The sequence below is a fragment of the Macrobrachium rosenbergii genome, chromosome 4 (assembly GCF_040412425.1).
Source record: "Macrobrachium rosenbergii isolate ZJJX-2024 chromosome 4, ASM4041242v1, whole genome shotgun sequence".
NCBI classification, from domain to species: domain Eukaryota; kingdom Metazoa; phylum Arthropoda; class Malacostraca; order Decapoda; family Palaemonidae; genus Macrobrachium; species Macrobrachium rosenbergii.
Window position 1 is genome coordinate 73,728,843 of NC_089744.1, and position 27,500 is coordinate 73,756,342.

The 27,500-nt window shown below is 35.9% G+C and overlaps 2 protein-coding genes across 6 annotated transcripts in view; both read right to left on the reverse strand.

Moving 5' to 3' along the window:
* LOC136835738 (armadillo repeat-containing X-linked protein 1-like) overlaps nucleotides 1-20,415 on the reverse strand; it is a 53,618-nt gene extending 33,203 nt beyond the window's left edge. For all 3 annotated transcript variants that reach the window (XM_067099607.1, XM_067099601.1, XM_067099613.1), the window contains exons 1-7: nucleotides 20,095-20,415; nucleotides 15,633-15,766; nucleotides 14,513-14,644; nucleotides 13,399-13,511; nucleotides 12,369-12,527; nucleotides 7,058-7,175; nucleotides 5,878-6,006 (exon numbers count right to left, since the gene is read on the reverse strand). In XM_067099607.1, coding sequence (XP_066955708.1) covers nucleotides 5,878-6,006; nucleotides 7,058-7,175; nucleotides 12,369-12,527; nucleotides 13,399-13,511; nucleotides 14,513-14,644; nucleotides 15,633-15,766; nucleotides 20,095-20,278 — 969 coding nt within the window. In that variant the 5' untranslated portion in view covers nucleotides 20,279-20,415. The remainder of the gene's footprint in view (nucleotides 1-5,877; nucleotides 6,007-7,057; nucleotides 7,176-12,368; nucleotides 12,528-13,398; nucleotides 13,512-14,512; nucleotides 14,645-15,632; nucleotides 15,767-20,094) is intronic.
* Nucleotides 20,416-20,889: 474 nt separating this feature from the next.
* Nucleotides 20,890-27,500, reverse strand: part of LOC136835756 (neurogenic locus notch homolog protein 1-like) — a 22,386-nt gene continuing 15,775 nt past the window's right edge. For all 3 annotated transcript variants that reach the window (XM_067099619.1, XM_067099631.1, XM_067099626.1), the window contains exons 3-8: nucleotides 26,968-27,059; nucleotides 26,419-26,476; nucleotides 25,391-25,524; nucleotides 23,723-23,999; nucleotides 23,275-23,408; nucleotides 20,890-23,111 (exon numbers count right to left, since the gene is read on the reverse strand). In XM_067099619.1, the coding sequence (XP_066955720.1) occupies nucleotides 23,107-23,111; nucleotides 23,275-23,408; nucleotides 23,723-23,999; nucleotides 25,391-25,524; nucleotides 26,419-26,476; nucleotides 26,968-27,059 (700 nt within the window). In that variant the 3' untranslated portion in view covers nucleotides 20,890-23,106. The remainder of the gene's footprint in view (nucleotides 23,112-23,274; nucleotides 23,409-23,722; nucleotides 24,000-25,390; nucleotides 25,525-26,418; nucleotides 26,477-26,967; nucleotides 27,060-27,500) is intronic.

Sequence of the window (27,500 nt, forward strand, 5' to 3'; positions counted from 1 at the left end):
GTATTGTATCACAGAGACCTCCCCAGAAAAATTGGTTCCATCAGAAACACAAATAATGAGATAACTCATACTGCTGGTTGAGAGAATAGGATCCTGGCCCAATGTGCAGTAATTACAGACTGATGACTGACTTGCTTTTTTTCTGAGAAGAGCTGAAGCATCTTGTAGGATTATGTAGCACATGACATACCCAATTATAGGCACAGTAATGAGTATGTTAGAACAAATTCGACTTAGAACTATTTGAGGTCACTCAAATTTCTTTTGGTAAGCAGTAAGCAGGATGGGTGTGCTTGATGTCACCCCATCTCCTCAGCTTCTTAATCCATAACAGTGAATGTTATGTGCATTATAAGTCAAGTGGTATTATTAGGTTGTTGATATTAACATATACATTGAGGTTCCTCAATGTATATGTTAATATCAAATTCTTTCATAGCTTTTTTATTGTGTTAAATTATTCATAGTAAACATATTTCCAATGTCAGTTAGCATAGTTGTTGCAATGTTAGTTTACATAAATCAATACATTGCTCTCCAAACCACTTTCCCTTTAATAACACACACTGTTTCAATTTATTCCTGCATATTAGTTTCCTGCTGTTGCATTTTTCATCTCACTTCTTATTTATTTTTTCTTGTTGCTACAAAACTCCTGATGACTTTGTTCCTTATATTTCCTCTTTCCTTTCTCCACATCAACCCAACAGTCAAGAGCCAGCCAAGGAAACTGATGAATCTCATAAAATGATTTCTCTCCCTTACCTCACAAGTTTATTCTGAGATGAACTATCTTACAAAAAAAGGTGGAAACCCTATTCATTTTAGTACCTGTTTTCTACAGACAAGTTATAATGTAAGATGCTTAGCCATTATCCTGGCTTTCCACTCTCATTATTTGAATGCCTGTTCTCATAGAGCTGCTTCTTTCAACTAATTCTACTGGTGCTTTACTATTCTACAGGTGCTCTTTTGCCTCCTCCACTAGACTGCTACCATTTTACTGTTTGCCTGTCATTCTACTAGGGTTCAAAAATACTACTGTCCGTGTTCTACCAACCATCCTATTGGTGTTCCAGCATTCTAATAGCTTCTTCTACTGGTGTTCTGAAGCTCTACTGACTACTTTATTGTCCTTTACTAGTGTTTTACAGATCAATCTACTCATTCTTCTATTACTCTTTCAAACATTAGTTTACTGGTGCTCACCTGCCCTACTAGTTATCCCCTTCATTCTGACTCTTCTACTGATGTTGTGCCACTGGGAGTTCCACCAGTGATTGTTCTACAAGTAATTTTACTGGTCTCCCATGTTCTGCCTGTTCTACAGGCTGCTCTTTTGACTGTTCTGCTGGTGATCCACCATTCTACTGATTACTCCTCTGGTGTTCAACCACTCTTAGTGTTCCATATTTTTTATATATTGTTCTACCAAAGTCTGATGTTCTACTGATCATTCTACTGACATTCTTGAATTCTGATTGATGTTCTCCTGGCCTTTTACCATTTGACTTTAATGATCCAAACTTCTGAGCTTTCTATCAGTTCTCAAATGCTCCTCCATTCTTCTGGTATTCTACCATTCTACTAGCTGATCTACTGGTGTTCCACCATTTTCATGGCTGCTCTACTAGCACTCAGCTGTTCTACAGTGGCTGGTCATGATTCCTCACCAAGTGCCTCTAACTGCAGATAACGAAGATAATAAGACTGCTAACCCTCTTCTGCTTGTGCTGTTGGGTTGCTGCTCTCTTTCATCCACTTCACTTCTTACCTTACTGCGCCTGATTAGTAGAAGTTCTAACAACTGCACATGCCACTAGCCCTTCCATGACTCCAACTCTTTAAGACTATATTCCTTGGTGTGTCTGATTACGAAGCAACTACGTAAGACTCCTCCCATTCAAGACAAGTGATCCTTACCTCTGTTTATTTTAAGGATTTTATCTTGGACATGTGGAAACTCCTCCCAGTAAGTAAACCAACAGCCATAAGAATATCTAAGGTCTCTTGTTTCTTTACATTTGCTATATTCCTACCATTCATCCTTAGGTCCTAGCCTTTCAGGAAAAAGGACCAGGGCAGCCTTGGATAGTTTGTCCTACAGTTCAAATCACTTCCAATTAAAAGATATTTTTCCATTTCCCTGTGAGGTTGGAATGTTTGTATGCTTTAAATTCTGAGCCCTGTGATAAATTTCAGAACAACCCCTAAAGCCAGCATCCAGATCCACTCTCGGCTGCTAAGACGGCCTTTATTGAAAAGATCATGTGGATATTTAAGGAAAAGGATATAAAAAGTTGCTTATCTTTTTGTGTATGTTCTTCACCAGAGTAGGAGGGACCAATAGTGAGGCGATTTTATTGAAGTTAGAAGCAGACCGATTTTATTGAAGTTAGAAGCAGACAAAGTGGTTAGGCGATGCTTAACCTATCTTATAGGGAAGAGTGATGTCTTCACAGCTGCTGAGAAGCCCTGAAATACATTTTATGGTAAATGAAGTGTGTAATGGTACATATACTACATTCTGGTCTGGCCTTGAAGTCCTTCTGGGTGTACAGCATATAATTAGACCTGCAAGAATCCAATTCAGTTTTCAAGATCTGAAATTTAAAGTTCCCTAAAGTAGTCTGACTCTTTTAAGGGGACCTACCAGAGGACTTAATATTTTCTTTCTCCCCCTATCAACTGATCTCTCCCTTATGCCTTATGAAGAGTATCATAACCTGTTTTCTTTCTAGTGTATCTAAGCTCATTACTGATCAATATCCAACACTGGAAAAAACTGTGGCACTGAAGACTGGGTTAACCACTGGTGACAAACAATGGAAAATCTAGCCATTACAGTTGTAAGAATGAAACTAATGGAGAATTACACTATTAATTCTATATGTTTCATAGCAAACCTCAAGAATTTTTACAGGTGCTGTATGACTGAAAAATAAACAAATATACAGTAGAAATAGCATTTTGACAAAATGAGTGGCAATATATCTTTAGAATTGCAATACTGTCTGTCCCACCAGGTTTTAAAAGAAACTTCTGGACAAGGTGCAACAGCAATATAATCCCTATCATTACAGAGCAAAATGACAGGTTTACTCTGCATGAAAGATATAAGCAATCTCGTATGTACAGTATAAAAAAATACTTAATGAAATAAATGAGGTTATGACCACAAACATAGAAGAATACAGTGTATAAAAATACATAATACAGTATGCAGGTGTGGTATATACACACATTTGTCAATGCAAATAGGCATACCCATTCAAATACATGAAATTACAGGAGATAAAACCACTGATTTGCAGATGCCTCAAGATCAAGTTGTACAGTACAGACAGATTGCTCCAGGTTGGAAGGGTAAACACTGGTCTAATGACTTCTGCTCAGCCAGGCAAAGTTGCTCACTATTGTACATATGTCGACTGGCTAAATATTTATGCCTAGTATACTAGTTGGCTTATTGATACTGAGGTGGGTGGATGAGGAAATGATGTAATAATCACATGAATGGTGAAGGTGGAGGGAAATTTGCATGTGGTCTGACTCACAGAGAGAGAGAGAGAGAGAGAGAGAGAGAGAGAGAGAGAGAGAGAGAGAGAGAGAGAGAGAGAGAGAGAGAGAGAGAGAGAGAGAGAGAGAGAGTTTAAGTGACTTTATAATATGCACTTCTGCTGTGTTTAATTATATTTATGAATACCATGAGTCAGTGACATATATTTTGAATGGTTGTTAAAACACTGTCTGTAGTAGGTAGGGTAAAAATGAGAAGAGAGAGAGAATGGGTTGAACTCATCCAGTACAAGAATAATATACTCAGGTCCTGTTTGAAACTTAATCCACAGCTTTTCTTTCACGCATTCATACAATACTCTATACAGTATAGTATGTACAGTACAAGGGCATATCATATACAGTACAGTTAACACTGCCACTGCTGTTAATGCATCTGCACCAGTACAAGGGCATATCATATACAGTACAGTTAACACTGCCACTGCTGTTAATGCATCTGCACCAGTGTTCACATCAGAGAGTAGAGTGGAATTTCCATCACAAGTATTGCAGAGCAGAAAGGTTCCCTTTATAAACAACTAACCCTGGCATCTCTTTTATATTGTTTACCTGATCAAATGGGGACCATAGATGCTGTAGGTTATCAAAGTGTAGTAGTATATTATACAAGTATTTTCTTTAATATTTGTGAGTTTGATGTTACACATACACAAAACTGATTACATTTAATTCTGCACATACCTATGCTCATAAATATAAATAGTATCTGTGTACCACTTGTGTGCGCACGTACGTGTGTGTGTGTGTGTGATGATACAGTAAGTGTTTTCTGTGATATGTAATTTATACATCATGATGCAGGTCTCGAGTAATGCTACATTGTTGATATCTATGGGTGCAATTCATATAAAATGGTTTTATATGACTTATGAAACTGCAATTCGATAATTCTTCTGAGAATTCTGTAGGTCTTACAGTTATTATTATTATGAAGTACCTTATACCATACCACTGAGCTAATCTATTTAGATTTGATTTATTAAATTACATCTTACCTACGTATTCTGTTCACATATGATAGGCTAGGAATATGTTTGGAATAGCTTAATATATACTAAGCACTTCACAAATGTCTGCAACTCCCTTGGACCTCTTAATATAGATAAAAAGGAGCTTGTATAAATATATTCGTGAGTACATTGACACTTGGTACCCTAAGATCAAGTAATTGCAGTACACATATTGTATTTAATATACAGCTGTATTGCTTTATTTGGTAATGGTAAATAATTGTGAAATTTCTAATGCTTTACTGCTGTGGACAGATAAACATAGGTTGGGCCTAACTAAGGAAAAACAGTAGGCTGGCCTATGCTAGGTTAAAACATTTCCTCAGTGACAGTATAATATAATGATGCATTTTTAATTATCAATTAAATGAGTTTATATATGTCAATGTGGTAATTTCAGTTATTCTGTGATTAGAACAACCTTAAGGAATAACTGTACATTTTGTCTGGTATATGTTGGTTATGTTTTCAAGACATTTCCGAATAAGCACCTGCAGATGCGGCATTTTGGTAGTTCAGCACCAAATTGGTTACATCAATGCCAGCCTAATGGACTCCTACTGTAATGGGTTTGTAATGAAACAAAGGAAGAAAGTTTAAAGACATGTCAATATGCATACAGGCACCATCCCACTTACGAATATTCAGAGATACGAACAAACAGATCGTAAATTAAAATTGTGCTCAGAGTGCTCCCCTTTGCCACCCGTAAGTGCAAATTTTGTTCTGCGCACCTATTCTGCACATACAGTATTGTATGTACAGTGTACTGTGTTTTATGAACAATTCAACATATGAATGGCTGTCCAGAACGTTACTCGTTCGTAAGTAGGGTGGTGTCTGTACAGTATACAGTAGTATAGGTAAAAAATGAAGATACACAGTATAAGCCTCCCATCTCAGTGTACATAATTTAGCATGACTTGTTTTGACCGGACAGTGTGTTTCTTATTCTCCTTATACTGTAGCAGACATGAACATCCTGCACTAATCTTTCAATACTGAAGCATTCACATGAGAAGTACCTGTATATCACGGATAACAATCAAGAATACTTCAGTGTTACTTTTCAAAACAAACAAAAAATTAATGTTACACTCACTTAAATATCTAGCAATAGACTGCCATGAGCTCTCGTAGGAAATACAGCATACATAAAATTTATCAAGGTTTGTAAAATGTGAATAACTGTCACTTTAACATGAATATTGTCATGAAAGAGAGATGAGACAGAAAACTCAGCATGACGAATAAAGAAACAAAGAATAGAATACTGACACCTTACCTTGGCTTGTCTAATATTTTCTTCTGATAACACTACATTTCCCAGTGTTTGAACTGCTGGCAACCGAACATCTGTGTCGTTCAGCAGGGTTGTGAGCCGATGAATGCAACCTACTTCTCGTAAAAAATCCTGAAATACAAGTTGCATTTGCTTATGTTTCACTTATCAGAAGGGATATCTTGAATTTTGAAACTAAAGTAAATTCAGTTTCATTTAAAAAAAATAAATATATAAATAAACCTTGCTTTTATGGGAGACTTTGTACAGTGTGTCACTGACTTACGGCGGGGTATCCGTTCCAGCTCTGCGCCATAAGTTGATTTCCGCCGTAAGTTGGTTTTTCGTCGTTATCAGTGCTGTCGCGGTGCTGTAACTTGATGCAACATCTAGTTATGGCACTGCAAAATGCTGTTAACGGAGCTGAAAAGGCGCCGTAAGATTCAATCTGCCGTAAGTCACTATCGCCATTAGTCAGTGACACACTGTAGTTGACTGAATTTCTGCACTATCATTTACAACCTATATAATATTACCAAGGAGATCCTAATGGCTGAAGGTGCTCTAAGGAATAAGTATATAAGTATACATTAGAATATACAATTTAGGCCAAAGGCCAAGCACTGGGACCTATGAGGTCATTCGGTGCTGAAACTAAAATTCACAGTAAAAAGGTTTGAAAGGTGTAACAAGAGGAAAACTTCACAGTTGCAATATGAATCAATTGCTAGGAGAGGGTGGAAAGTAAGATGGAAGAAAGAGACTATGAATGGAGGTACAGTTAAAGAAAATGAAAGGGGTTGCAGCTAGGGGCTGAAGGGACACTGCAAAGAACCTTAAGTAATGCCTACAATGCACAGCACAAAGTTCACTGAATGCATAACCCTCCCACCTATGGGGACTAAACAAAGGAATAAGTATAAACAATGGTTTCCCCTCTACGCATATTAAGACCTACAAAGAACCAAACTGAGACAAAGAATTGGAAGCTCTCCTCCCATCCAGAGACCTCATCTACTTTGTAACTTATACTTTGCTCATTATATCAACCAACACAGGGCATATTCCCAGCTCAAAAGGCAAAGTGGCATTGGTAAAGGAAATGTTTGTAATTCACAAAAACACATGAGCCTGAGTATAATAATCTTAGAAATAACTAAACGTAAGGACAGGTTATACTTACAAGATTAACACTAAACGCAGCACAGTTGGCAATAGTTACAAGACTTTTTCTGACTATATCCTTATCTTCTGAGTATAATAATGCTACCAGGCTCTTGGCTTCATATGGTGTTAAAACCCTACAGAGAAGAATACAAAAAACAAGACCATGTTATTCAATAACATCACTCAAACAGTGACACAAGATTATATTGACATCAATGACAAGGTTGCAATATAAACCATTAATGCAATAAGTTCATTTGTCATAAGCCATTCAGTTATACATCACTTACACAGTAACAATTCATAATCAAAAACATGTGCAAACAAAATCTTTCATTTCAACACAGTTGCTGCAAGCAGTGAACGATTTAAAAAATATTATTCCATGGGTAACACAACTCAAGCCAGCACACCCACTATTAAAATTAAACATAACACATCATCACATCTTAACCCATTTGCAAACAAAATATATTGAAAAGGCAGAAAATAAAAAAGTAACCAGAAATGAATAAGATGATGAAAATGGTAATGCCACTGCAACTCAAGCTTAAAATACAAAACTTTAAAAAACAAGCTATTTTGTATACACACCTATTAGTTATAACATTAAAGAAATATAAACTTATTACTTGTACCCCATTTCATATATCAAACCAAAATCCCAGACACATCATTCTACTGAAATAACAGAGATCTGTAGCAGTCATAAGACCTGCACATGTACTCTTGTACAATCTGAATTATTAGCTGCCAGAAATTCTTTGATTTAAGTACTGTAATGGGCTTATAAGAAAAGTGTTTGTTTTTAAAAATCACATTTACCCCACCACAAACCCATTACTCACAGCGTAACTAGAATAGCAACTTAAGAGGGAGTCAGACTGCTAAATCTCAAGAGTGGGCCAATGGAACCTGTATGGTCCTAGTGGGAGCATTTGGGAGTGAGACAGTTAACTGAAACAAAGGTCAAAATAAACAGGGAGCTGTACTGCAAAATCAAAAGCTTAAAGGTAAAATGTAAAACAACATGATTAGATTTTCTCAAAAAGTGGTAATTCCTAGAAGAATAACAGCATTTACTGTACCCAGAATGTAAATGGAACAGTGAATTACCCAGGAAATCTATGCCTTAAAGACTGCCATGACAGAATTCTTATTATTATTATCATTATTATTATTCAAAAGATGAACCCTATTCATAAGGAAAAAAGCCCTCAGGAGCCACTGACTTGAAATTCATGTTTCCATAGAATACGGTGCTCAATTGAGAGAAGTAACAGAAGTTGATAGGAAATACAAGAAAGAAGAGATCAGTTATTAGAAAATAGAAATAAATTAATAAATAAATAGATAAAAACATAAGAAAATTACAAAATACAAGGAGAATTGCTTTAGGGTAGTTAATGCATCATTGAATCTTTGCTTGAATTTTTGAGGTTCAAGTTGCACAACATCCCCAGGGAGGCTGTTCCACAGTCCGCGGAATTAAAAAAGACTAAGGTGATGAGGACCAAGAGTCCCTCAAACCTTACTGCTAAGAGTAATATTCGAAATACAGATGTGATGAAAGCCCTGATCTTGTGTGCTGCTTCATCAGTTACACTGTTACTTGCCCTAAGGATGACTTGCCTAAACCAAAACGAAATTGGGTTCCCTGTCACTTCCTTTCTTCCTTGCCAGTCCCGCTGAAAGGAATACCCTGGATGTGCCTAACCTGGAATCCTTGGTTCTCTGAAAATATTGCCTAATCAATCTGACTGGTCAAAGGAGAAATTCATCTTTGCTCTTGTAATGGTAGAAAAATATAAGAATAGTGAAGGGCCCTGAGGACTGGTCCTGGCTACTTGGAGTTGGGTCTTCAACACTAAGTACGCTGCAAGAAAAAAGCCTAAAAAATCCCAATATTTGGTGTGAATCACTTTGCTGCACAGAGCGTGAAGTTCACAGAATCATTTCAAGGAAACAACAGCCAAAAGAAAGATTCTTTACTGAGTGTAATGAACCAATCCATCAGTGACATTTTACTAGAATTGTTTTGTAGCAAAATTACATCAAGTACTGCTACTATCTCCCTTCACCATTGCTTACAAAAATTATTATTATTATTCAGGAGATGAGCCCCATTCATATGGAACAAGAATGCAGGGGCCACCGACTTGAAATCCAACCTTCCAAAGAATATGGTGTTTATTTGAAAAAAAGCAACAAAAGTTAATGGGAAATACAGAAAGAGATCAGTTATTACAAAAAGAAAGTAGCAATGCACTGCATCTTTGCTTGAACTTCTGAAGTTCCAATGGCACAACATCCTCTGGGAGACTGTTCCACAGTCCAATGGTGTGAGGAATAAAGGACCTCTGGAACCGAGCAGTTTGACAGCGAGGCTCATTTACTGCTTACTGGCGCTGCTGTTCAGAGAATCTGGTTCCTCTTGGCAGGAAAAGGCAATCAGGGATCAATTGTGAATGTGAAAGATCACTGTTAAAATAAGACTTAAGAAAAAGTGACATACACGAGACCATCCTTCATTGGCCCAAGTCATAACTGCTAATATTAGGAAACATAAACCTCCATCATGAACCACTCTATCTAAAAGAGATATATCTCTGGCAGAAATAGACATCCACAATGGAGAACAGTATTCTAGTAAAGGAAGGACAAATGACCTAAAAAAGGTTGCAATGATTTTATCAGGTATAAATATATGAGGCCTTACAAACACTACCTAACTTTCGTGTGGCTTTTGCTCAAAATTTCATTAGATGTTTCTCAAAAGTAAGATTAAATCAAAAGTTACACCTAGAATAGTTGAAGCTTCAGACTCATCCACCTGAAGGGGACGATGGGGTGGAAAATCTGTGATTAAAAATGAAAGGCGTGACCTATAGACTCGTAGGGAGGCTCAACAAGACTCTTCAGATCTTATGAGACATTCCATCTACACAGTTTGATTGTCTTGTAGGGAAGCTACTTCTCAAATGTTGGCATAACAGTGTAAGTTCTACTGAAGGACCCATATTGAATCCACAGACCTTAGGAATCTTGTAGGTTTTGATCCTAGCAAAGCAAAACTGTTTTCATTAAGACCTTAATTTTAGTTAAAATTCACTTCTGTATGGCAAGAGTTACATGAAGAAGGGTTGATCTGTATCCTTCAAAACTTAAACAGAAAGTTTCTCTGGATGCCTCAAAAACAAGAGAAAATCAGTTATGAATCAATCACAGAACTGGCTGTATTTGGATTATATAGGTGTTGACAGCAAGGTTCCAAAACATAAAGCCAATGTTTTCTCTTAAAACCTACTTTACACAGGGGTCCACCCCTATTTGCTGTCAGGACCTCCGACCAAAATTTCGGGAGACCAGACCCTACTAGAATAAAAAGACACCCTGGGAAGAAAAAATTGCCTGCCTCCTCTTGATTTGTTGTATGGCACAAGTAAATCATCTTAAAAACAAAAAATCAAATTGATTTTCTGTTAAAATAATTCTGTGCAATGAAGGACAGTTAAGTCACTGGTTAATCAGCGATAAGTTTAAAAATTTTTGGTTCTTTGGTCTATGACATGATATTTTGCACTTAATAGATTTTACATATACAGTAACAGCCCTCTAAACTATAGATACCAATCTTACAAATTACCAATGCTTTACTCAACCAATTTACTGTAAACTTTCATCTTACAAGAGAAAATTAGAGCACAAATGAATGAGAGAGAGAGAGAGAGAGAGAGACCCCAGAGTTACCATATTTCCTAATTAACCACTATTAACAAGGTCATTTGCATTTGAGGAAAGGGTTTGACTTGAGGAGATGAGAAAAACTGTACATGTAATTTGTAAATGACCATTTATTCACTCAGATAAAAAATATATTTCATGATTAAGCAGACATATCAATAAGTCAGTCATGGCCTAATAATACAGTGAAAATTTCAAAATTTAAACAAAAATGTACTAATAATATGAACCAAATCTACTGAATTCCAATCAGCGATGCCGTCCCTGTCAAATTATTTAAACAGAGAAGAGAGAGCATCAGAAAACAATTAAAAGATAAGATAATTTTCCATGAAAAGACTCAGTGCATAGGAGAGTATGTGATGGCCTAGAGGTCAAAGATAAAAATGAGAAAAAGAGATAATGGATGCACCATCAAATATACCAAAAAAGAAAGTTGGAAGAAAAGATGGATAAAATTAGCTTGCAAGAAGAGGGATTAAAGCCATTTTTAGGAAGCTTATGTTGCGGGGGTTTGTACAAGATCCAATAAAAGGAGTAAAAATATATAAAGTACAGTACAAAGGGCACTGTCAAAAGATTACCTAAAGTCCTCGAAAGGATGACGAAAGATGAATAATATATGACAAGGAAGGAAACCATAATCAAAACCAAATAAAAAAAAAGATTTCAAGTGTTAATAAAATGGGCATTAAATAAAACATCATAAATCTAGCTATAGCAGAGCAACATGAATAAATATTACAGGTCACATCAGACACTCTTCTAGGGGACTGGCTGAACATGAGCATGCTTTCAAGGTAAGGCACAGAGAAACTGAGAAAATAAAAATGGCATAGCAGAGGTTTTCGACCCTTCCATTCACGTACGGGTTTGAACGTCCCCAACAGAGTCGTTAATTGATACAGATCGGTAACATTTCGACAGTTCGTCTCCAATGCAGTTTTGACTTCTCTACCTCTAAAACTACTTGCAAACTTTGCAGACTCACTAATTACCTTACTGATGGCCTAAAATGACAGGACAAAATCTCAGCGATAAAAAAAAAGGCTCACGTTAAATAACTTTATGCAAAGTCGATTACAGTATTTACTTCAATAAAGCATTAACTAAAATAACTTCCAAAACATACAAATGTTGCTCACTCATCAGTATGTTGAGAGTTCATGGTTTACAGTCAATTAGCAAATAATATAAACCATTCATTGTGAAAATAAAGGCAACTGCCAGCTTACGGCTCTTCAGGGAATGTAGAGAACAGAGTCCCTACGTGTGCTTTTCTCCGAGTTTTTCTGTGGATGAAAATTTATTATGCTACAGCATACGACATCCCTAAACTAACTCTCAAGCTGTTGATAATCAAATATAAACTCCTCTATTACTGTGCTAAAGGAAAAATATGCTACTTCATAAACACATCATAACTCAAGCTTTCCTTCAAGATACTTTCCTATACTTACCACAACACAAATACAGTAAACCCATTCCAAAAGCAGCCAAGAGTACAGTATCTACTTACAAAAGTGAAAAACATCTCCATCAAACTCAAAGTTATCCAGGAAGTTTAATATGACTTCACTTACCTCCCTCTACTACTTAAGCTGTCTAGTCTTTGTGTCAACTCCATCTTTGTGCTGTTATAAAGAGTGATAGCTTCCGCTTCTATTTTCTTCCGGCGTATTTTCCCATCAGGGTCTGCCTTTTCCTCAGCTTTTTTCTTTTTCTTTAAACTCCATTTAGGTCTGTTGAAAATATTCTCAATGAATGCAAATTGTCAACGTCCTTTTAAACAATCAGTTATTTCACCACTACAAGTAGTTTTTCTTGTCAACAAAATATTGGAATTGGAATATATGCTTTAGGCCAAAGGCCAAACACTGGGACCTATGAGGTTATTCAGTACTGAAAATAATATTGAAATAATTGTTAGGAGATGATGGAAAGTAAGATGGAAGAAAGAGAATATGAACAGAGGTATAGTAAATGGAATGAAAGAGGTTGCAGCTAGGGGCTGAAGGAATGCTGCAAAGAACCTTAAGTAATGTCTACAGTGCACTGCGTGAGGTACACTGACGGCACTACCCTCCTACAGGGGTCAACAAATATAAACTCACCTAATCATTAATCATTAAGTTATTGGATATACAGTGCATCAACAAGAGTTTTTTACAAATTGACCTTTTTGAAGAGTGACTGGTACTTCTCAAGTATTTTCAAAACGTAACTCTTTAAAAACAAAGCATTTTCTTTTATACTGTACAAACCAATAACTGTATGTACTTATAATTAAGCCCACATTTGTGGGCAGCAAATTTCTTAGATGCTTCAACAGCTGACTAAGAGAAAACCCAAACTTAGTGATAAATTAGAAAGAATTCAGTATTGATTAATATAACTTACATTTATATTCATGAATGAAACAATCAAATTAATCCAGCTGCATACTCTACCAGATGGAACTGGAAGGAATCTTCTTCTGTAGTCTCAGGAACCTCAATGGAGTCACAATATGGATAATGTACAGCAATAAGCTTGAGATGAAACAAACTGGGGTTGATATAAGAACTGATTCTGGCATTAACTACTTTACAAAAAACTGCTCAATGTTCATACCTATAAGGAGACCCATCTGGAGGAATCTGTGTGAGATTCTCTGTAGATCTTGATGTTATGAGTTGTCTAACGTCTACAGGACTTAATAAACGCGGAGAGTTCCATGGCGAAGACTAAAATAAAGGAGAATAAGGTTAAAATGTAGAACACAAATAACCACTGTATATAAGCACAAAACATAAATGCAAATTCACTTTATTTTACTATATGCACTTCAATACCTCATACATAGTACAGTACTATGATCTATAAGTCTGATACAATTTTTGTGAACTCTTATTATGTAATAACTTGGTATTTTGATAGTTTACCTACATATTACTTTACAGATGAGTATATTTCATGCATTGTGCTTTGCATTATCAATTTTTTTATTATCTTATAATGAACAAAGAAGTTGTAAAATATCTTTTGCCAACACTGAATTAAAAATTATACCTTACATTAAAAATGATTATATAGTACATCAGCATATATACTGTAAAATGCATACCACTTTGATGAATGACCCATATAACCCAGTCCCTGAATGCAGAACAAGCCACAAAAAGATGAATTTTAAATTCACTTCTGAAGCCTAAATTAATGCACAAAACACCTTTCACCTTCTCTGTGCAACATTGTACTAACAAATACTATATTATAATTAAAACTGATAAGATATCAAGCTTATCTATGAATGCCTAGCCTTTAAGATCAATCTTTCCTCAACCTGGAAAATGCAATCTCCTTAATTACTGTACCTTGGACTTGTAAGATAAGAAAAATATAGGATTTAGGCCAAAGGCTAAGAGCTGAGACATGTGAGGTCATTCAGCGCTGAAAGGGAAGTTAACAGCAAAAAGGTCTGAAAGGTGTAACAGGAGGAAAACCTCACAATTGCACAATGAAATAATTGTTAGGAGAGGGTGGAAAGGAAAATGGAAGAAAAAGAGAATGAACAGAGGTACAGTAAAAGAAATGAAAGGGGTTGCAGCTAGGGCTGAAGGAACGCTGCAAAGAACCTTAATGTAATGCCTACAGTGCACCACATGAAGTGTACTGCATTAACCCCCTACATGCCTTGAACTTGTAAATCTTGTTACTGTTGCCCAAAAGTGTACTTGACACCTACCTGTAGACTCTTTGGATCGTGAATGGCTGAATTTCTTGATAAAGCATGTCCAGCATGTCCGTTACCAGTCTGAATTGCTATGAATGTGTCTGCAAACTGACGCGCTTTTAAATTAAGTTCACGTATTCTTTCCTGGGAAGAGAAGAAGAACCACCTTGCAATTTCCTACAAAATGACAAATTTAAAAACATACATACCAGTACAGACACCACCATACTTACGAACATTCAGAGAGACAAACAAACGGGAATTAAAATTATTTTCAGAGTGCTCCCCTTTGCCATCGGGAACTTCAAATTTTGTTTTGCATGCCTATTCTGTACATAACATAATGTATGTACTGTGTTTCAAGATGAAAAAATGTACAGTACTGTATTGATTTTAAATAATAGTGTACTTAAATAGGCATAAAAAGTACAGTAACCTACTTACAAACAATTCAACATACAAACAGCAGTCAGGAACATAACTCATTTGTAAGTAGGGTGATGTCTGTATGTCATTTTTACTTGTGCCTTAAAACCTGGAAAAGTGTTGACATGTCTTTCACAGATTCACAGACTTTTGTCTGGGAATATGTGAGTATAAATGATACACAAGTATATCATTTATACTTATAGCTTTATGCCTGTGAAAGGGTTAACAAATGTGGTTCCCCAATTCACAGACATTTTTGTTCATAAAAACAGTAGAAGGCAGAAGGAGAGGGAACACTCTTTTTGTAAAATACAACAAACATAGAATTCAAAATACAGTAATAACTTTCACGCATTTCTGAACATTTCACTCTTAATATTGCAACTCTTCTAGAAATAGGAAGCTTAAGAATTCTATGTCTAAGCATGAAACAGATACATGCAAGAACATTATCACTTGCTCCCTGTTCAGTTACTAGCAATTGTTAACTTAATTTCCACTACAGCTGCATGAAAAATTTCAGCAGATCCTTGGGATTGCCAAAACAAGAAGATATTTAAATAAAAATGTGTATTATTCTATAAATCACTAAAAATTTTCATATGAAAAAGGTTCTTTTAAAATACACTTTATATCTGTGGCACACAAGGCTTTTAAGAGTAATAACTTTTCCCCAGATTAATGGAAGCATTGCTGAACACACCTGAACAGACTTTGGTCGTATTATCACTTTCCCAGTTGCACTCATGTCCAGGTTCCCAAGTAGAGCATCTGTCTGTGTGGTTTGTGATAGTCTCCGAAAAACAACTCGTGAAACCTCGGTTTCCTCCTCATCGTCTGAAAAATCCAAAGGACATGCTTTCATATTGAAGGACTACAACCAGCTTATTTCTTCTGTGAATCCTAAGCCTTTTAAAAAGCATCAATGTGGTCTTGATAATATCTTTAAGATACTGTATTTTCATTGAAGTGCAGGTGAACTCAGGTAGATTTGCTTCACAGCAAACAGAGAACTTTATATTGCTTAATGACTTGGTTTACCATTTTTTTACAATAAAGCAAAACTTCACTGATGGTTTCACAATAACTCCAATAAGGTTTAAAGTTCTTTGTCAAAAATAAATAGCTCTAACAAGTAAGGCCTGTGTCACTCATGTGATCACAGAAGGGTCTCCAAATATTCAATGTCTATGAAGCCATGCATTGTACAATTTAAGTTTTATGACTGCTACTCTAATCAGTAAGAATTTACTAAGAATTTACTAACACCTTAATATTGTAAACTACTGGAAATTATGCACATAGTAATGAGAGAGATAAAAGAAAAGGGTAGACCTAGATGTGAAGGGCTTCTCTCTTTTCTGTGACAGGTGCATTTTATCTTGTGCCACAAACTAAGAGTTACAAATCAGGAGGGTTAGGGGAGGGACATATTGTTTATTTGATAAATCACTTTAATACAGTAATCACGATGTCCCTCAAACTTATTTTTGTCCTGTCAGTATCCCCTTCACTGTAGATTAAACAGAGGGTCCTTTGACTTTGCTAGGCATGGCTTGTGAGGAACATATCTCATTTAACATGGAGCTGGCTTACCCAATAGACAGCACTGCAAATTTTAATCTACTGAACTTGGGTGACAGTGTGGCTTATTTGATCTGGCTGATTCCATATAATGATCAATAACTTCAGAAAGAAATAGTCACAATTGCTAAAAGCATATTAATTAATATGACATAACCTGGAGAGCCAACCAGAAGCTGTGGTTTGCTATTCTTCATAAAATTGTTATTGTAGGTAATGACTGGCGAAGCCACGCTATCTTAATTAAAATAAGCGAACCATATAACACAGACAAGTTCATCAACTTAAAAAATGTCTCTGTGCCTAACAATCTTATACCTTGTTAATTTTATTAACTGGCTGTATATATTATGGATGATTACAGTACAGTATAGCTTATGTATAAGGGATCAAGGCTATATTGACACCACAGTATTGTAATAAGTTTCTTCTTAACCCTTTCATATCTGTATAGTTATCACATCACTGAGGGCACATGAGCCCCGATGTGTCTGGGAGAAACTCGACAGTGAAAAAATAATTATTTCGAAAATTCAGCAAAAATAGAAATTTTATGCCAACAACGTTCATTTTGCTGTCCTTTTTTTGTAAATGTTTATATTTTATGGTGGAATAGTCAGAATAAGAGTCCCAGCCCTCTAAATACAAAAAAATGTGAGTTATTTCACGAAAAAAAAAAATTCTTTACTTATTTTCATATTTTCGTTTGTAACCCAAAAACTATGAATGTCAGGCGAATGAATTATTTTTTATGAGAAAGCCAACAAAATCTCTAAATATCGACATATAAAAGAATGGAAAACGAATAAGTCCAGCTGGTGAAAAAATTGATAGAAAAGAGGGCAAGAAACAGAGCGCTCTGCCCGGCGTATGGTGAGAATTATCGCTAGAAAAAATATTTTTTTGAAGAGCCCTATCTCAGTTATTTTTCATAGAAATTACTTTGTAAATATACGACAATTTAGAGGAAAAGTTGAAAAATAATGTGAGTCAAGAAAAATGGCTTTGGTAACGGCAACAGTTTCATTTTGACGTTATAAATTGATTGAAACGAAAAAAAATGTTACCGTTGTCAACATTATCGTTCGTAGCTCAAAAGCTATAACAGTTGGGTGAATGAATTATTTTTTATGAGAAAGCCAACAAAATTCTCTAAATATCGATATATATATATGATAATGAAAAATGAGATTCAGAGCCCTGCCTAAAATCAGGCGTCTCTTATGTGATGCACTAACAAATTTCCGCTAGTTTTACTGTGAAAGCATGTTGAAACTGTTCTCGATTGGCGTCGCTGTATGTAAATTTTACGTGTTTCAAATTGCATGGTCTCTGACAGAAGTGTGGCCTGCCAGGCCTGCGTGGGTGCGATCAGCTGATGTCATTGTGAGAATTTTACTACGCCATGGATTTGCATGCACAGTAGAGGAACTAAAAATTTATAGAAAATAGAGGATACCAAACAGAGTGTTTCCAATAATGTAATCCTACATTTTATAAAAAAATGTAAGATATGAGACAGAAACGTGGGTAGGATCAGCTGATTTCATTGTGGGAAATTTACTATGCCAGGAATTGCGCATGCGCAGTATAGGGACTGCTTGCCTGGCGTATCGATGCCTGAGTTACGGTCCAAGGTATGCTTTAGCCTATGGAAACCACCAACTGTCCGAAAATAAAAAAATTTATCCCTACCACACGTACGAAAAATGTCGGTAAATTTTACGTAAAATTACGTCAGTCAGACAAGAAGGGGGTAGGGGGTTATTGCGTAATATTACGTCAATTGGACAGGAATGGGTTAAAATCCGAATGAAAGGATTACTGCGCTTCTGTTTTTAAGCTATCAATGCTTGTAGAGGTCTAATATTATTTCAGAATTACTTAAATCTAATGTATATTTGATGTTAAATACAAACAAGAAATCAAAGATACACAGCTACTCCACAAATATAGCAACTATTATGGCAACAATGCATGACTGGAGTCTGAGATCACAGGAGAAGTCAATGTTGGGGAGACATCATTTTAAGTTTGCAAACTTGGTCTTAAAAACCTTCAAATACCCAAGCAACAGGAAAGGCAGACTAGGCCTCGATGCACAAAAAGTATTTCTTGACACCAGTATTTATATTTATGGAAAGAGTTTCCATCAGAAAAAATTGATGTCTGTTCTAGTATCCAAAAGAAAGCTAAAACAGAACATAATATGTTAATTCCATATTAAAAAAATAAAGACCTACGAGTATGTCATAATTTTTATTCTAATGTAACCAATACTTCACAGCTATTCAAACAAATATTTAAGGCTAAGTCTTGCAATAACAAATCACCCCTTTTGGTAAATATCACCTCTTAGCCTCTCTTTGGAAAGATTTCTTCAAGTACCAACTAAACATAGACACAAAAGCAAGGTAGTCTGGTTAGGGTCAGTGAAACTAAGAACAATTCTTTTTTTCTGTTATAGGCTAGTCAGTCAATACAAAAAATTATGACTTGTAATCTGAGTCCAAAATACCAATGTTCTCAGCATTTACATTCAAGATTTATTCGTATTTGCAACAAACTTATTTTTAAATCATTCATATTCTGGCCTACAGTTTACTTAATGTGGTTTGAAGTGCTAATATCCTTAACATTGCAAAAATGAGTTACTGTATATCAATTCTAATTTACAACTGACTTATATTTGAAATAAATTTATATATATAGACTTTACACAACTTTTGATGATCACTATAGGCCTATAATAGGTTTATGCTCAGAAAGTCCACTTCGGACCTCGGAAGCATTCACAAAATCAATCTTCATTAAAATGGTCAACTCTTTTAACCTTGGGATCATTTACTAAAGCTTTGACATTTTTACTCGTTCCATGAACATTAATCAACAATTTTTTTATGACAAAAATTCCATGCCTCTCCCTCCCTGCCTAGACCAAGTTAGGTCTATGTCACAAATTAATAGAATTGAGGAATTATTACCCACGGTGCAATGACTGGTCTGAATAAATAATAATTAGCTGAAACAGATGGGAGTGAAAAAAGACACGCCCATTTAATAGGCCTCAACGGTTTAATGTGAAGACATCCTAGCCTAGGTCTACTGGCTTTCGTGAATTTGAGAAATAGACTGGCCTAAATAAGGTGGGTGTATTTACAGGCGCGATTTCTGCTAATTTCCTGTGATCCTAACTCAGAGTTTAGTTCACAGGCTTTAAAATGCTAAAAAAGTCCATTATATTAGTATATGGGGCCATTTTATCGAAGAAATTAGGGTACAGTAGACAAGGGGGCAAAATAAAAACACAAATGGCAACTCGTCCTTCTGACAGGTCTTCATAATATAAAAAATCCGTGACGAATTAAACACTGACATTAATACCCACGTAATAAACATACTATACACACGCCTCTGCCAGAGGAAGAATATCGAATTTAAACGACATCTAAAACCGTGAAATAAACAAAAACAAAAATGACGAAACTGGCACCCGCGACCAAAACAAATACACTGACAGCAGTCGAAAAATTCGTGGTGCAACTTTAAGACCACCTGTAATTCGCCCCCCGAATACTTACAGGTCCCTGGTCTGCGCGCTAATTTCCTGCAGAAGGCAGTTTTCGCGTATGAGTATCCAACGTAGGCGAATCCCGCGAAGACGGCCGAACACAGAGCGACTTTATTCAAAGTTTTGTCCTGCAGGGACCCTCCCGCTGCAGACGACATGTTTTCTGCTAATGGCCTGGTGGTGGCTGGTGGCATCGCCTGCCATTCTTCGGCCTCTCTCGCGCGCCACTTTTGAATATCTCTTCAGGCACGTCTAAATACTTTTTTGGATATTATTTATTAATATAATTCCATTCAACATCATCAATTTGATACACTACCATTCGTAGAGTTTTATTTTCGGTCGTTCTACTGCCTCATCATAGGTCAATGGTCTTGCCAGAATTACAAAGCAGCAGCAGGCATAAACAATGCAACTGAAGAACTAGAGATTATTTTAATGCTTCTTTAGCGATCATTCGTTAATTTGATAATATTTCAAATGTAAATGAGCTTCAGTTGAGATTTAGTTTGTGGTTCTGCCGTATCATCTTAGGCCACGGGTCTTGCCAGAATTAAAAAGAAGAAGCGGGAATAAACAATGCAACTGAAGAACTACAGATCATCTAATACTTCTTTTGAGATAATTTCGAATAAAGATTAAGCTTTAATTGAGATTTGATTGAAATTTATTTTCAATCGTTCTAGTCTCATTATAGCCCACAAGTCTTGCCAGAATTACAAAGAAAAGGAAGGAATAAACAGAGCAAGTGAAGAACTACATTGAACATTCGTTAAATTGGCTCCATTTCAAATAATAGATGAGGTTGAAATGAAATTTATTTTCAGCCGTTTCGCTATTTCGTCATAGGTCACAGTTCATGCTAAAATTTCAAAGAAGAAGCAGGAATAAACAATGCAAATGAACAGCACCATTGTTCTAATCTACATTAAAGGTGGTGTGTTTTGAACAATTACATACGAAAACACGTAACAAATGATCAGGTCGATATATTATTAGCCTCCTCTACCAGCCAGGCTTAAATACCTCTGTAGAAACGTCTAAATACTTATTGGATATCATTAATCAGCCCATTTCTCAAACACCTCATGATTTTGATATGCTTTCATTCGTTGAGACCTATTCTCAGTCGTGCTACTGTCTCATCATAGGTCACATGTCTTGCCAGAATTACAAAGAAGCAGAAATGCAACTGAAGAACTAGAGATTATTTAAATGGTTCTATGGTGATCATTTGTTAATTTGATACCATTTCAAATAATAACTGAGGTTGAACTGAGATTTATATTCAGCCGTTCAACATCATAGGTCACAGGTCTAGCCAGAATTATAGAGAAGAAGTCGGAATAAACAATGTAACTGAAGAACAATCATAGTTGTTCTTCATGTGCACTGTTTATGCCTGCTTCTTCTTTGCAATTTTAGCATGATTTGTGGCTTGTAATGAGACAGTAGAACGACTGAAAATAAATTTCAACTGTTGAAAGTAAAGCGAGTCACTATCTGAAATAGTCAAATTAACAAATGTTCTCCCACTTTTAATGTAGATTTAAGTGGGAGAACACAGATCATGCTGAAATTACAAAGAAAAAGCAGGAATAAACAACGCAACTGAAGAACAGCTACGTAAAGATATAAATTAAAGTGATGCGTTTTGGACAGTCAAATAACAACACGCATGACAAATTATCAGATGGATACATTACTAATGAACAAGCTACACAAAGTATAGATAGAAGTAAAGGAGACCACTTTATTCAAACGAATTAGCTTCTGATAAAGAAACAGAAGACTACATATACATTTTATATGATTTGACTTAAGCTTGCAGATCGATGACAGTGAAAATAAGAGAAAAAAAACTTTTTGAGCATCTTATATCATTGTCTGATAAGCCACGTAAATAAACCAAGCCAAGTTTTATCTAATACCATGTGACAGTGATAGAAAGCTCGTGAAGAATTTAGATCATGATTGTGATTTGACAAAAAGAGTTGGATGAACAGTAAATCGACTGAAAATAAATGAAGACAAAATAATCCGTATATTAATAGGACCAAAAAGAAACAAAGAAGTTTTTTATATTAAAACTCTGAAATAGCTAATACAAAGGTACACATAGTAAAAAATGTGAGTAACTGATGAACAGCTAAACATAGCAATCTTTTTTCAAATATAGTGAAAATAGAACATTATCATCTAAATGAGGTAGCCTTTATAACTAAATGCTTATAAAAAGGTAGGTTAAAATACTTGTACGTAAATGCTCAATCACAAGGCTATAGGCTGTTTGCAAAAAACCTCTATAATGAGCAATCACACCAAAGGAATAAGTTAGAGCTTTAATTAACATATCACCAAAGTTAATAATTTAGTTACGGAGTACCTTTTAAAGCAAGAATTCAATATAAACTATGTGCTTAGAATTACACAGCAATAAAGATTGAAAAAGGAAATATTAAAAAACTTCTTACGGAAATATTCCACCTACAGCATAAATACGGGTAGGACCATGGAAAAAAAAAAGATATATGTAGCCAAGAAGCAATAAAGATGTTGAAAAAAAAATTATTATTAAAATTAACTTCATTCCTAATGTTTAAGTATAAGTGACACATCTTACACTTTTTACCAATTGATAAACGTCTCCATTAAAATTATGTTTCCTTTAAAGCTATTGAACAATTACTTATGACTACAACAAGAACAGCAATTACAGTGAATTGTTTCTTGACCACAGTTCCATAATTCCTCTTTGATTATAAATTACATCAGAAGATCTGCAGTATCAAGAAATTCTGATAACACGTAGTCATCATTTTACAGGAACACGTGAGGTACTATATTGAACTGGAAGGGAAGTAGGCCTATAGGCCTATGCCTTCCACGGATTCTTGTTCATGCATCAAGTTGAACTTGAGTATCTGGGAGTCTGGGTATCTTGACATTTCAAAGGTAACATTTCCACAGGCAACATTCTCTTGCAATGGATGCCTGCTTCATCAGATCACAAGATGACTTCTTAGGCTGAAATATCGTTAAATTTCTTTAAGTAACAACTAATTCAGTATTGGGAATTAGCCGAGCACTCATCTTAATTCAGAAAAAATATAAAAAAATAGAGTTGAAATAGCCAAGGCAAACATTCTGTGAATTAAGTAAAGCATCAAAGAAAACTTCTAAGTCTTACCAGAGCAGTTTAGTTCATCGGCGTCGTAACTCTGTTGCTTGTCCTCAGATACCCAGATGCCGTGATGGCACTTGAACCCTTGGGTGGTTAGACCACTCTTCATTTTGAAGCCTGTTTCACATTCTATCTTCATCCTGCGGACAGATTGTGGTTTAAGTGTCTCTGTTCAACAATATTATAGAATATCAGGATTGGACTGTATTTCATGTTGCTTTTATTTACAATGAAATTATTTATATGTTTAGTGAAAATAATTCAGTTTCTAGTTTAGACAAAACGAAATCACTTGTAGTTCAGATTACTGGAATGAATAAAACGTCAATGCAGACTCTTCATAGTAATATAAAACTGCTCACGTAAGGAAATGAGTGAAAATTACATAAAAATAGCGATTTTAAGAGAAAGAAGTTTAATTAGGTAAAATATAACAGGAGAGGTTTAGTCCTACTTCGTCAGGTTATTAGTAGCACTAATGGTGGCGTGGGCTGGGGCTTCACCAGGAGCGGTGCATATGTGGGTCTGACACACTTCTCCAGTGTACCCTTCGGGGCAGTTACACTCTCCTATGAAGTCGATACAGGTTCCTCCGTTCTGGCAGGGCGCGTCGCAACCGAAGTCGAAGTCGTAATCGTTGCCGTCGGTCGGAACTTCCGCGACGGTTACTTTCTCGCACTCGTTCGGAGCCACGCACGTCCAGCCCTCTGCACAGCCTTTGTTACATCGGGCTACAGCGAAAAAAGAGATAAAATGTACCTTTTCATATTCATTAGTTTACGTATTCATTTTTTATAATCCATTCCCTCTTTAACTGCTAAAGTAAAGCTTATTATCGTAGAACTTTGAACGCTATAGACTAAATCTATCTTGGGTTACCTGACTAGGACTAAGAAATGACACCATGGAAGTAAGTACACTTCGTAAAACGAGAGGAAAATGGATCTAGATACAGTTTGAGAACATATTTTGGTGGAGAAGCGAGCGATATAATTTTCCATCTCATGAACACTGACAAGACATCATATCAAGGAAAGTAATCGTCACGAGACACGTTACTGAGATTAGAGAACCTGGAATCAAATTTGATTAGGAATCATTCTCAGGAATCACACGAACGTTGGACTACAGATGAGGGAAAAACTCGCATAAGTGTGTGTTTTTGAAAAGCTTTTCGGTGATATTTCCTCTTACCTAAATTAAAGATAAAAAAAATAGATAAAAAACAGGATAACATGACCACAGGTCATTAGCCTATAGTGACAATGCCAAAGTCGACCCATATGTACTGTACTTGTTAGATAAGTTTTGAACATGTTTGACATCGGAAAAGTTTGTTTTGAGTTAATACCTATATCACTTCAAAATCACATTCAACTTTTTATAACTTACATAAGTTATTGTCAAACACTTCTCGTTGATAAATGAGAAACTATGAGAAGGGAAGGTATCGAAACAAACAAGTGAATTGTCTGATGATCATGCACGCTTAAATATGCAGACCATGTACGCATGCTCGCACGAATATACCGTGTTCTACGTTTTTTATTTTAAGAAAATTACTCCAAAGAAACATTTCTTTCCTTCTTTTAATCTCAAAAATAAACAAGTAAAAAATGTACTGAAGTTTCTTCGGCACAATGGAGTTTTCTGTATAGCCACGGCCCATGAAACTGAAAGCTGCGGCCCATGAGATTTTCAACCACTGCCCGGTGATGGTCTGTGTCTTTGCACCTATAGCGGTCCCAGATGCACGATTATGGCTAACTTTAACCTTAAATAAAATAAACACTACTGAGGAGGCTAGAGGGCTGTAATATGGTATGTTTGATGATTGGAGGGTGGATGATCAACATACCAATTTGCAGCCTTATAGCCTCAGAAAAGTGCTGACGGACAGACAACTAGCCATCTCGACAGTTTTCTTTTAAAGAAAACTAAAAGATATCTTAAAATGCTAAAGAACATCAATCGGTACAAAAACACTGGAAAAGTTTCATAACATATGAAAGGAAACAAAACACTTATTCTTCAAAAACAAAAGTAACTGACTGAATTTCAATATAAAGTGTATTTCAAAATCTACAGACAACTTAAAAAAAAGTGTAAAGATAAAACTTACGCAAGCAAGGCGGAAGATTTTCATCCCATGGCCGACCGTCTAAAGTTAGGACACCTGTGTTGGAGTCACAGTTGATGTACAGCCTCCGACCATGGTCCATTGAGTACCCTCGATTACACTGAAGCCGACATCCGCTGTTGAAATGAAATGTCTGTTTAGAGGGCATTAGCTGGAAAGGTGATCAAAATGAACGTACATCAAAATCTAAAGATACTCCTTAAAAAGACTGGAGACTTATACCTGTTCAGTCATTTTTTTTTTTTTTTGTTATTCAGGCTAATAGGTCTATAGGTAAAAACTCGCTTCAGAGAGAGAGAGAGAGAGAGAGAGAGAGAGAGAGAGAGAGAGAGAGAGAGAGAGAGATCAAAATGAATACTGATAAGTCTTAAATTATTTCTATAGAGCTTGGAGAAGTATACCTGATTTTTTAATATTTTTATCTCTTTATATGGAAGCTGATAGGCCTAAAGGTATAGACGAGAGAGAGAGAGAGAGAGAGAGAGAGAGAGAGAGAGAGAGAGAGAGAGAGAGAGAGAGAGAGAGAGAGAATATCAAAATTATTACAGATAAAGGTCTAGTTTCCTAAAAACCCTGGAGAAGTATACCTGTTTTGTTACATTATTAAAAATGTTATTCAGGCTAATAGGTCTAAAGGTCAAAAGTTACATCAAAAAGAGAGAGAGAGAGAGAGAGAGAGAGAGAGAGAGAGAGAGAGAGAGAGAGAGAGAGAGAGAGAGAGAGAGCACTAGATGCATGAGAATCAGAAAATGCATGAAAAAATGCAAAAAAACAAAAATCAGTTTCGAGGAAGAATATGCCTACAGGAGCAACCGCTGGGCAAAGTACAACTCACAAAAATATTCTCCAAGAAAATTCTGTGAAAAAAAGTAAAGAAAAGTAGACCGAATCTAAAACTTTTTGCTTCTTGAAATTTACACTCATGTATTATTTTTTTTATTTTATTTTTTTTTTTGAGTGAAAGGGAAGAGTAGAATTATAAGACGGGGAAAGGAACCAAGTCGTCTTACCTGGATGTACAAGTGAATTCGGCGTTCGCCGTGTAGCCAACATTAGGCCATAGACATTCTGGAAATATCAGTCAATTAGAAAATTTTTACTCAAAAATATAAAAACCACCAAGTGTTGTTTATTTTTAGTCTGAATTAAGTGAGATTTCGAGGAACGCACAATCCTTATTAGTACGATAATGAATTGAGATTAAGTGGAACAACTGAAAGAGACGGGTAAGAAAAGGGACGTTGCAGAGCTAACTCCCCCGCCCCCTCCACAAGCAAATCCTTATCACCACCACCACCACTACTACTACTAATACTACTGCTACTACTACTACTACTACTAATAAGGAAGACGATTAGGACCAATCGAAGAGCAATGATTATTTTCAACTTTTTTTTATGATATCTCAAGCCACTTAATTTTCTTGTTATATATATGACCATAGCCTTATTTTGAAACAAATAAATAATAAATAAATAAAGAATATTACCCTTTTGCTCACTAAAATGAGAAAGAGAGGGAGAGTTACTGTGCTTACGTTTTATGAGCTTAACTCTTACCTAGACCTAATTTGACGGTGCCCGTGAGTTTATCGCCTGCCGGAACGTAATACACGTCTCCTCCTGCGTTGAACTGGCGAAGTTGGTGGTTGCTATAACGAAAATAGTGTTCAGGGTTAATATCTTCGACAAAACAACGAAAAACATAATAAGGTCTGCGCATTTTTAAGTCGTTTACATGAATCCAGGTAACGAAATCACAGGAAAAAAGTCACAATAATCTTTCCTAGATAGTGACCCCCAAGGGTTTTAACCCGGGCTGTATCCACCTTTGCGGCGTGTTTAGTACAAACCCGTTGGGGATTTCCGTATAAACATGAACAAAAGACTGTAAATATAAAAAAGACAGTGACCCCAATATTAAATATTGTGACTTTTTCCCTTGTGACTTTATTACCGGCCACCATAAATTAATGTGACTTTTTTTTCCTGTGACTATATTACCGGCCACCGTTTACATATATATGATTGAGTGACTTCGTCTCTCACAGATTTTTTAACCCAGCATTGTTCTGTACCATTACAAATCAAAT